Source organism: Anastrepha obliqua, chromosome 3 (genome assembly GCF_027943255.1).
Source record: "Anastrepha obliqua isolate idAnaObli1 chromosome 3, idAnaObli1_1.0, whole genome shotgun sequence".
In the NCBI taxonomy this organism is placed as follows: domain Eukaryota; kingdom Metazoa; phylum Arthropoda; class Insecta; order Diptera; family Tephritidae; genus Anastrepha; species Anastrepha obliqua.
The window spans coordinates 17,429,080-17,441,029 of NC_072894.1; the positions used below are offsets into that span (position 1 = coordinate 17,429,080).

The following is an 11,950-nucleotide window of genomic DNA, read 5'->3' on the forward strand; positions in this document are numbered from 1 at the left end:
TTATTCAACGGGCATCTATACACCGTTCATTGGTCGTGTATTTGGCTTTGTTGAAATTCCATTGTTGTCACAGGTGTTTCTCCTACGTTATAATTCCTTCAAAGCCAATACATTCTACCGTTGCTTTCTTCCTGCACAATATACCGGCTTATGTATTAGATTTTATCGCAATGATAACTGGACAAAAGCGCATGTAAGTATAAATAGTCTGTAGCAAATGGAGTGGTAGAGGTAATGTGTCTTTATACTTACATACCTACGGGCGTATACTTGCACACTGAAATTGGGATATTTGCTTTTAGGTTGGGTATAAGGTTTTGAAATACTTTTCTGCATTTGTAGAGGTTATAAAGGAAAAAAAATATTAAAAATGATATTGAAAAATATCGACTTTATTCAATACGTTCGGGCTTGTGCCATTGCTTGATTTGGGTCGCCTGCTGATGGGAACAATTTTGTTTTCATCAGTTAGATTTCCATGGTCACAATGGGTATAAACGCGGAACTGATTATTTTTCAAAAAAAAAAAAAAAAAATTGGCAATTTGAATACTCTAAATCTGTACTCTTGACCTCAAGAGTTTTTTTTTCTGTTTGTTTAGCTGACAGATACAACCAAGGGTCGGTCTTGGCCACTACCAAAATGTTGCGCCAATCGCCTCTGTATTGCGCGCGTTTACGCCAGTTAGAAATACCAACGGCGGTCAGGTCGTAGATGAGCGCGTCCTTTTCAATTGGAGATGAGGACGTCATTTTTTGCTTGTTGCATAGGTGCATTCCGAAAAGAACACCTTCTTTGCTGGAGAGTTATTTTCCATTCGCTCAACGTAATCTAGTCAGCCCAGCCGCTGAATGTGCTTCACTACATCGATATCGGGACATACAGCTCATACAGCTCGTGGTTACATCGCATTAGATATGCAAAATTCATGCAAATCGAGCGAAGAATTTTTCCCTCGAATGCTCCTAATAAATACCCATCGGTGTTCGTCAATGTCCATGATTCAGCGCCATGCAGTAAAAGCGGGATGATGAGTGATTGATAGAGCATCAAGTAAGGGCTCTGCTTTTCAATTGTTTAGCCCAAAGTAGCACCTGTGGGCAAGACTTATTCCTCGCTGGATCTATTAGCTGGCGTTGTTGCCCGTGTTAGCGCTGGATCCTGCAAAGACCAGGTCATTGACTACGTCGAATTCCTAATTGTCAATTGCAACCTGTTGTCCAATACGCGTAGACTTGTTGGTTGTTAGCACAAGGTACTTTGTCTTGCCCTCGTTTACCGCAGGACCCACTCGTCCAGGATAAGCAAGCAGTAAGACACTTTTATTGAAGATAGTGCCGAAGAGGTTGTTGCTGTTGTTGTAGCAGCATAAATATTTCCCATATATATACGGGGAATGCTGCTGAAGTGACAGTCCTTGGCCGGATAAAAATCTGGATCCTTCCGGTTTCACAGAACCGACTGTCGTGGGTGGCGCAAATAGTTTTATCCATCATCAAAAAATCGCATGTTAAGGGATCGCCTTATTTGAAGCGCCGCTTCGTTCCAAATGGATCAGAAAGTTCTTTGCCAATTTTCACTGCACTGGTGGAGCTTGTTAAGGTCTTCTTGCAAAGCCGGATAAGCTTTACGGGAATGCCAAATGCAGCTTTGTAATCAACGAAAAGATGGTGGGTGTCGATTTGCCTCTCTCGGATCTTCTCCAGGATTTGACGTAATATGAAAACCTGGTTGATGGTAGATTTACCAGACCTGAAACCACATTCAATCAGCTCAATCAGCTTGTTGGCGAGGGGTTCCCGCCTTCCACAAAGGACGCTTGATAAGATCTTGTATGCGATACTCGGAAGACTTATACTACGGTAGTTGCCGCAGATCGGGGGGTCATCTTTCGTAGGCCTGCTTTAAAAAGCTCTGCCGGACGTCCATCCGCATCCCGAGCTTTGTTTTTCTTAAGCTGGGCAATAGCTCCTCACCAGAAGTTCTCACTAGTTTTGAGAAGTGACTCTTCCATATCATCAGCATGCTCTGTACGTCTGTTATCAGGTTTCCGTTTACATCTCTGCAGGAAAAGGCCCTGATGTTGGAACCATTCGGTATAATTCTTGTCCAAAAATATTTCCTCTTAGCTAGCTAAGTTTTTAATCCCGCGTAGTAGCTAATGAGAAGCATAGAAACGATTTGTCTAAAGCTCCGAAATCCGATCTGATCAGCTCCACTCCGACACAACCTAGCAGACTCAGTCGTTGCTGTAAAGCATTCAAGTTGTCCTATAAATATTAAGCACCTCTATATGTGCAAGCAAGAAATTCGTCAAAATCGAGCTTGGAAACATAATAACACATTCATGAATACAGAAATTCTATGCCTACATATACAAGGTGTTTAAAAAATGATGGAAAATATTAAAATAAGTATTAGTATGGATGAAAAGGAGCAAATAAGTCTGAATAGACATGGGTTCACAAACTAAAGGTTTTTGATATGACAAGTTTTTTTTAGCTGCTTTGTTACTGCTTACAGCTGTTTTTACGAGTATTACTCCTCAATTTCGTGAAAATTGTTATCATAGGCCGTTAATGTTTTGTGAACTTATTTGTGTTGAACTCGAAGTAAATTTTTCGCTGCCAACACAGCAGGATTTACACGAATCGTTCGGAGTAAAAGACATATATCTATGCCGTATGTCTTGGAACCCAAATCAGAGAAACGTTACCCGCACAACCAAGAGATTTGAACTCTTCCTTAGTGCGCTGACCAAGAAGCTGTCAGTGGAGTCAGAGATAACAGTTTCAATAGAGATTTTTGACTCATTCCAATCCTGCCTGCTTGGAATGATTGTCGTAGCACGACCCTCAAACTCCAGTTTGCGGATAGAGAGGCATGTACGAAGTTCCGAGAAATGCGGCTTTAACTGTCCAAAAATGATATCATGCCCCTTGAGAAATTGCTTTCAGAGGCAAACCTCTTTTAACCTGTTTGCACTTTGAGCAGCGATGGAAATAACGTAGTAAGTAAGTGCAAAACGGCATTAAGGCCAGCACTGGGACAAGTTCCACATGCTTTGGTGATGCCAATACAAGCAGTCCTTTGCGTTTCCCCGAGTTTAGTGATATTATAGCCCTTCCGAAGAGCTCCCCACCAAATCAGGTATACATACTTTAGACTAATATATGTATCTAAATAGATAAAATGTGGGATAAAGGCCTGGCCTCCTGGGGGAAGCAGTACATTTTCCGGTTTATTTGGAAAAATTACGTAGGACAGCCGCTTGAAAAAGAGCATAGTCCTGCACAAAAGAGAACGGATGGTCACCGTTCATATACATATAAGTAGTGTACCCCCAAAATCTTTATTGACTCTTAGAAAACCAAGTTTTCGGTACTTGCTGCCTTAAAACAATTGCTATTAGAGTTGGTGTTATAAAGAAAAATGTTTAGACTTTTGAAAAATTTGAGTTCTTCTGACTGGATCCATTCATGGAGCCAGATTGCGATCCTCTCGTAAGAAGTGAATCACTCTCCAATAAGGAATGACTGCGTTGATAGGAACAGATGGTAGTCCGAAGGTGCAATGTCTAGGGAATAAGATTGGAGTAAGATTTCCCAATTCAGTCGCTCTAAATATTTCTTGCCCGATTTAGCAACGTGTGGCCTGGCATTGTCATGCAGCAAAATCAGTTTGCCATGTTTACTGTCCCATTCTGCCCGCTTTTCTTTGAAAGCTCCACTCAAACGCATTAGCAGCAGTCGGTAACGATTGCCGGTGATGGTTTTAGATGGTTTAAGGAGTTCATAATAGATGACACCCTTCTGATCCCACCGGATGCGCAACATAACCTTTGCAGCATGAACATTTTTTTTTCGCTGTTGACGGACTTGGTTGACCTGGTGAGCTCCAATATTTTCGACGCTTAGGGTTATCATAATAGATCCATTTTTCATCGTCAGTGACGATGCAATGCAGAAAATCTTTTCTTTTTTGCCGTTCAAGAAGCATCTGGCACGTCACCAAACGTCTCTCGGTTGATGTGGCACCCTCTCTCTCCTTCAATTGAAGTGTAATCCAGTTACCTGCTTTCTGGACCATTCCGACGTTTACCGACATTTAGCCACGGTTGATCTATCTACATTCAACGCTTTAGACATATCACCAAGGGTCCGACATGCATCTTCATCCAATAACTGTTGCAGTTGGGTATCTTCGAATGTTTTCGTTGCCGAAATCACCACGATATCGCCACTTTGGAAGCGTCGAAACCACTCGTTACAAGTTTTGTTTAATGTTGCGTGATTACTGTAAATATTGTTCAATTTACGGCACGTTTCAGCTGAACTTTTCTTTAAAAGGTAGTAATGAAGCATGACTTCGTGCAAGTGCTGTTTTCTTGGGACGACGTTGACAGTTTTGACGTCAGATAAAAAACGAATGTCAACTACTGCGATCGAGAGCACACACCTTCAAATCACCAGTATAGTACTAGAGTAAACACGAAAGCGACACCTCTTTTACCAGGGCGTCTGTCAGTTGGCGAAATGAGTATTGTCCACAAGCGCGCGAAAGCATTTTGCCGAGAGTAAAAGCGAAGAAAGAAAGTAAGTAATGGATTTCCAACGTTATATTTGGCTAGAAAATCACAACCAGTGATTGTTCGTGAGCCCGAGCTCTTTAAAGTAAATAAAGTTTTTGTTTATCGCACCATTACTCGTTACAATGAGACTGGTAGCATCGCGCAACGTCATGGAGGTGGTCAACAAAAGACTGAAACGTCAGGTGAATTGGTTCAAAAAGTGAAGAAACGACTTGAGCGAAATCCACGACGAAGGGCCAATCAAATGACGAAGGAACTGAAAATATCTGACTCTAGCATCTGCCGCATACTGAAAAATGATCTCAATGTCAAGCCTTACAAGATCCAATAGGCGCATGATCTCACACCAAAGCTGCAACAAGTCAAACTTGAGAGATCGAAGGAGTTGCTTCGCTTGGCCGCAAGCGGTCAATTTCCGAACATTGTGTTTTCTAAAGAGAAAATTTTTCAAATTGAGCAATTCGTAAACCATTTGACTGACCGTACATACGAGAATTTGAGTCATCGATTGGCCACCAGGAGGCAGTACCCTCCACAGGTAATATTTTGAGCCGGTATAACCGCAGATGGGCGCTCTCCAATCGTTTTCGTCGAGCCTGTCGTTAAGGTAAAAGTGAAAGAGTATCGGGAAAGTATTCTGGAGATTGCTTTGAAGCCGTGAGCAGACAAACATTTCGGTGGCAGATCATGGACGTTTCAACGGGACTCAGCACCGTCTCACAAAGCTCGAGTGAACCAAGAATGGCTTAAAACTAACGTTCCGAACTTCATAACGTCCACACAATGGCTCTCAAATTCACCAGACGCAAATACAATGGATGATTCTATTTGTGCCATTTTGGAGAGTAAAGTCCGAACTAGAAGACTCACCAGCCTCGAGGTGCTGAAAAAAGCCATTGTGGGCGAATGGGCCAAAATACCTGGAAGTCACATTTGGGCAGTTTGCTATTTGTGTCTGGACCATATTAAGGCCATAGTCAAGGCAAAGGGTGGCCATATCGAGCAAAATTAAATTGATTCTTAGTTTTGTATTATTTTCAGAAATGCTTTTAAATAAAATTGAAAATTAAAAAATATTAAAAAAAAGGGGATCCCCCATTGTAGGATTATCTGTTAATGCCATATGAAATCCTAGACTGTGTCGAAATTTTTAGTCTTGATTTGGTCTTATACTCGACCTGAAATATCAAAACAATCTCTGCTACGCCAATTTAAAAGTACCTAATAGGTGTTTCATTTTGCAGCACCGTGCAACAACAGTGAATATTTTACCTGAAAAATATGTGTACGCTACCATTAAAAATTTCATGTACTCCTATATAAGTACATATTTATTTTGTTGGTATCATTTGTCCTCCAACTTTCGCGGAAATACTATTTAAACTCATATGCTTGTGTGTATCTGTAGTATGTTTTTCATGGCTTTTTCGACGTTAATACTTAATTCACGTTTCTTGGTTTTCTCTTCTACTTCACTCTCTCTCTCCTGCTCAGCTATATAAAAGCGTATCGTAAAATTTCGCGCGTCATTTATATGATGTCTTGGTTTGGCTTGAAAGACTGGAGATTCGCCCACAATAATATTGATGAATTGGATGCGGTGGTTGGCAAGACACAAGAACGGAATTTATTACAATTCAATATGGCTACCATTAATTGGAAGGAATACTTTCGTTCGTATCTAAGTGGTATACGGCGATATTTCTTCAAGGATAATGATAATAAATTGCAGCAGCGACGTATATTTTATCGCAGGTACATAAGTTTTCCTCATTTAAGTATGTACGAGTATTTGTGTATGAATGTATATATTTGCGTATACAAAAATGTTCAGTTATCTGTTTGAATGTCCATATGTATGTATGTACAGGTATGTATGGAAGCGAGCGCTTATTTGTTTCCATCTTAAGTAGTTTTTAATTACTTTATGATCGTTGCTTTTCGCTTTTCGCCTTATGCTTACATAACTCGATGGCTTTTGGCCTGAGGTGAGCTAAGATATGGCCGTATGGCCTCTTTGCGCTTAAACTTCCTTATATACAAACATACGTATATATGTAGATTATGCGCAAATGTACACTATGTACGCTCAATAGAAGTTGGCTTTTTAATGTCCTTTTATGTTCTTTCGCTCTTATACTCATATACACATTGTTATTGTTTGCGCAGTGACTTTTCTTTACTTTCTACTTGTTTTTGCTTATTTGCAGACTACTGCTGTTGCATCAGCTACTCAAATCAACACTCGGATTTGCTCTAGTTGCGTGTCTTATAAAAATGTACTTCAAAATTTTTCATATCATACCAAAAATTGCATTTTAACCTAAACATCGATGAGGAAAATTAATTTGCACTTAAATTTTTCGGACCATGAAATTCCAAGTGGTGATATTTGCTTATATACATAAACATGTCTGTATGGAATAAACGCCCAAAGAGGGAGAAAAAGTTCACGGTTCTACGAGAACTCGTTTTTTCTTTGGGAAGCGCATTTTGTTGGCAAAGTGAACAAATTGAAATAAATTTTATGCGTTTGAAAAGTATTTCGGTACTTAGAAATGTTTGCATTGTGTGAAGTAACGGAGGCAGCGGGGAGCTTATGACTGTCAGAAATTTTAGTGAAATATTTCGAATAGCGTTTAGAAATTTCGGCGTTCTTAATTATTTTGGGTGCATACTTTCTGGCTGTAAGGTGGAGTAGACAGCCTCGGTAGCTAATGCGCAAATAAATCTTTTAGTACTGAGGCAGATGTCCGCAAGAGGGTGTTTCTTCTCCGCTGCCGTGGTGCTTCGTCGTAGACTCTCTATTAGTGGAGATGCAGGAACTCGGTTTTCATGTCCAAGCATATGCGGACGACGTCTGTGCGCTAACATCGGATAAATACTTAACAAAATCGATGACTGGTGCATAAGACAAGGTCTTTCCGTTAACCCGAACAAAACAACCATAGTCTTGTTTACGAGAAAACGGATATTGGATGGACTCAGTCTTCCAACACTGAAAGGTGTGACACTAGGTCTTTCCAACGAAGTTAAATATCTAGGAGTAATCTTGGATAAGAAGCAGACTTGGGAGACACACGCTTCACTGAAGGTGAATCGTGCATTGAAGATTTTTCAGCAATGCAGTAGAGCCTTTGGTAAAACCTGTTGTCTGAAATCTGCTGTGGCCAGCAGGCTTATCAGACCAATAATCACTTATGCCTCTGTGGTCTGGTGGCGCCGGAGTAGAGTTAAGTTCACATTCCGGGAACTATACAGGCTGCAAAGAAGTGTATGCCTATGCATTACGGTTGCCATTAGTACAGCTTTCGACGATGCTCTAAATGCAATGTTGATTTGCTCCCTTGGATCTTAACATACAACAGGAAGCAATAAGCAATTGGCACCTAAAGATGACCTGATACCCATAGTTTCAGTTGGAAGGGAATTTGATGGCAGATTTCCATTGCGTGAACAATGGAGCAATCCAGAATGCATTCAGGGAGATTTGACGGATATTTTCTTTACCGATGGGTCCAAGAATGAAATAGGGTCTGGAGCCGGATGGTACTTAAACGATAGTAATAAGTAACACTATGCTATGGGGAAAATGGCAACATGCTTTCCAAACAGAAGTTTTTGCCATCCTGAAAGTAGCCGAATGGATAATCGAGAGGAGATGGAGCGGGAAACAGATTGAAGTCTTCAGTGACAGTCGGGCTGCACTGAAGGCCCTGGAGAACGCGAAGCAAACCTCAAAGATTGTTCAAGAATGTAAGAAAAAACTTAATTCTGTCGCAAGACAAAACAGGCTTGTACTTATATGGATTGCAGGACACTCCGGTGTTGAAGGAAACGAAATTGCCGACGAATTGGCCAACCGTGGATCAGCGGGGCCCCACAGGGGCCAGAGCCAATAATCGGAATCAGTTCCGCAGGAATCATGAATTGGATCAGCGATTATGTAGGCAATCTACATGGTCCGGTCTAGAACGCTGCAGAACTGCAAAGTGTTTTGTGACAAGTCCGAACAGAAAACTGTCAAACTTTCTACTAAAACTTAGGAGGAAAGACATTTGGTTGATGGTCGGCATCGTTACAGGACACAACCCATGGGGTCAGCATATGACCACCATTGGAATCATCGAGGACCCGGTATGCCTGTCATGCTTGGAAGAGGCGGATAGCACTGAGCACTTTCTCTGTGAGTGTCCTACCTTTGCTAGACCACGGTTACGAGTGTTGGGTTCCGATGTCATGAGAATGAGTAATACTCGTTCACTAAAACTGAAGGATATTTACAGATTTGCCAAAGAATCTGGAAAATTCTCACAGGACTAACTAGCTCTGTATCTGCCTATATCTCTGTCTCTGTCTCTGTCGCTTTCTCTGTCTCCATTCTTTCCTATCTCTTTCTCTGATACTTTTCTCCTTTCCTCCTTGACTATCTACCCCTTTCCAGAGCTTTAAATACAATGCTTTTTAGCTTGAGTGTTTTAGGAGCCACCAAATCTCCTGGTGCTCCTTGGCTCGACCTTTTCAAATTTCAATTTCACTGAGGTAGCTCCTCGAGGCAAGGAGTTTTTCAATAATATTTTCCGAAAAACTGAGTGTGTTTATTAGCATAAAATAAATTACATATTAATATCCATGCTTAAATGAATATACATACATTTTTTTTGTGTAAAAAAAAAAGTGGCGGCGCTACAGCTGCTCAAAGAGGGCTCCATTAATTTGCCCCGTGGAATGCACAGCCTTTTATAAACAAGTGAAATCAATCAGACAAAATATGTCCATTAAAATAAGTTATTCCGTTTTGGACTTACTTTTTTGTAAAGAAAAAATAATTATTAGGTTCGCAACTAAGTTCCCGCTGTTTGTCAATAGATGCCGCCAGCAGTGTGTGCTAGTGGATTCTAACATAACCTAAACGTCATAAACTAGGCTTCGACATATGGTAAACAAACTGCTTCGACACATTAGTGATTTTGTTTTGGTATCCTATACTTTTTTGGTTTTGTGAAAATGTCTGATTTTGTGCCGAATAATCGTCATTTGCGGGAAGTGTTGATTTTCCTCTCTCATTCGAGAAAATGGGAGCTGAAGCGCATCAAGAGCTACGAAAAGTTTATGGTGATGCCGCTTTAAGTGAAACAACGTGCCGAGATTGGTTCCGTCGCTTCAACGAAGGTGATTTTAGTGCACAAAATCTGCTGAATCTCCTAAAGTAATTCGAATTTTGAAAAATCCGTTGAAGGGCATATTTTTGAAGGTATGAAAATATGCAAGAAAAAATCGATTTTTCAAATTTCTAGACCAGAATACCCCCTTAAAGAAGATATGCGACTAGCTGACATTACAACAATTTTCAGAGCAAAATGTAGTTTGCTAAAGCTAAATGCAACTACGTATGGAAATACCCAGGAAATATGCACCCGCTGCAATTTAAACGCGGAAGAAGATATGCAGCACTTCTTAGGAAGATGTTCGGTACTGAAGGAGATCAGAACCAAATACTTACCCGCTAGGAAAATGAAGCAGAAGAGATAGATATACTTAATGGCCGCAATTGGAAAAGTCTAACTTGTTTTATATACTCAGCCTTGCGCTATAGAGCATTTCTTATTGCAGAGTTTAATTTTTGATTAATTTTTGAGTGTGACAGACAACATTGTTATTGCCACAAATTTATTATTTCTTTCTTTATGTATTCATGCCTATATTTAAATGAATTTTTGTATAAATTATTCAAATGTAAAATGCAAGTTTTATGAATAAATTAAAAATTACTACTACTACTACTGACTTTACACATCAGCTGAATATTCGCAGTTTAGTACGCCTGGAGACTAGCGAACTCGCTGAATGCATTCACCCGAACGCCGCGCTTGCTTTGCTCTGCCTGTAGTTGACATCTTTATCTGCGATGATAGTATAGTCGAGGTAGCAGAAGGTTAGGTTAGGTTAGCCTGGTTGGCAATAAGCCGCGCATAGACCTTTTGGTCCCTAGCGATACCAGATGGAGACCGACCTCTATGAATACCTGAAGTAGACATCATGTAGGATGCCAGCGCTTTTAGCGAATCTAAGTAGGGCTGGGAGCTCCGCTTTAGAGACGTCTTCCAGACCCTCAAACAGTGGGGCTCCCAGGCATTTTAGTCGCGTTTTTAGTAATGCCGGACAAGCGCACAGAAGGTGTTCTAAAGTCTCCTCAACATCCGCTCTGCATTTCCTGCATTTGTCCGTGTTAGCAATCCCTATCTTGTACGCATATGCAGCCAGTAGATTGTGGCCTGTTAGCATACCTATGATAGTTCTGCATTCCTTTCGCGAGAGCGTAAGTACGAATGGAGTCAGTTTTTTGTCGTTAGTTCTACACATGACTTTTGCTGTTTTGCATGTGGTCAAGTTAGTCCACCTAGCTTCCACTTGCCTTTTCATGTGGTCGAGGTAGCAGAAGCTTTCAACAAATTCCACCGGACATCCGTCAACCAATATAGGTTTTTTGTTATGGTTGACTTTCATAGCCGTTGCATTGGTGATGTTGCGTGACAGTGCGTGCCAGCATGACTAGTCTGTCAGCCTTCGCTTGCATATCAGTGAGTTTATGAGAGAGGATTCAAATGCCATCGGCGAAGTTCAGGTGCTCAAGATGTCTGATGAAACTCCATATGATGCCTCTTTTGTGCAGGTATCCTTTTTCTAGTTTCAAAATATTTTCCAACCCCAGCAAAATCTCTCAACTCACTCTCTAAACTCAAAGGAAAACAATCCTATCCTATCCAATTTCACTCCCGCACAATAGTCAGCGCATTACTTTATATAACGAAATAACAATAGAAAAACATTGTTTGATGCAAAACATTTGTGGATTGCCATAAAAAAAAAAGTTTCTGTTATTAGCGGAGTTTAATTAGCAAAGTTATCGTATGTCAAATTGAGGTGGCAAAAAAGTAACTAATAGCTGTTTTTCTATATATCACAGCAGTTAGTAGACATAAATACCAATATTTTTTAAAACGATTTTAGTAATAATTACACTAATTGGTGGCTCATGAAATACCTAAACCACAAAATGCCAACTTATTTTTGTTGAACAAATAAACTAAAATTTATCATTATTTTTACTTAAGACAATCCTAGGTTGCCTAGTGGACATGTTTTTCCGCATTTTATTTGCAGTTATCCCTTGTTGTCTTATCTAAAAATGCGCAGAAATCGTATTCCACCAGGCTCTCCACTGCTGCATAAACAAATCTGCAAGTCAGTGGAAAGAGGTTACGCGGAATTATTTGCGATGAGCAGAACTGGCATTTGTTTGGGGAAATGAAACAATAATAATGTTGCTTGCATGTTATCTACCATCATTGGTGAAAA

At 40.4% G+C, this 11,950-nt stretch overlaps 1 protein-coding gene across 1 annotated transcript in view; it reads left to right on the forward strand.

Moving 5' to 3' along the window:
- LOC129241067 (fatty acyl-CoA reductase wat) overlaps positions 1-7,044 on the forward strand; it is a 47,423-nt gene extending 40,379 nt beyond the window's left edge. Inside the window, exons 9-11 of the mRNA XM_054877217.1 lie at positions 74-193; positions 6,086-6,346; positions 6,802-7,044. Of these exons, the coding sequence (XP_054733192.1) occupies positions 74-193; positions 6,086-6,346; positions 6,802-6,913 (493 nt within the window). The 3' untranslated portion in view covers positions 6,914-7,044. The remainder of the gene's footprint in view (positions 1-73; positions 194-6,085; positions 6,347-6,801) is intronic.
- The last annotated feature ends 4,906 nt before the right edge of the window (positions 7,045-11,950 follow it).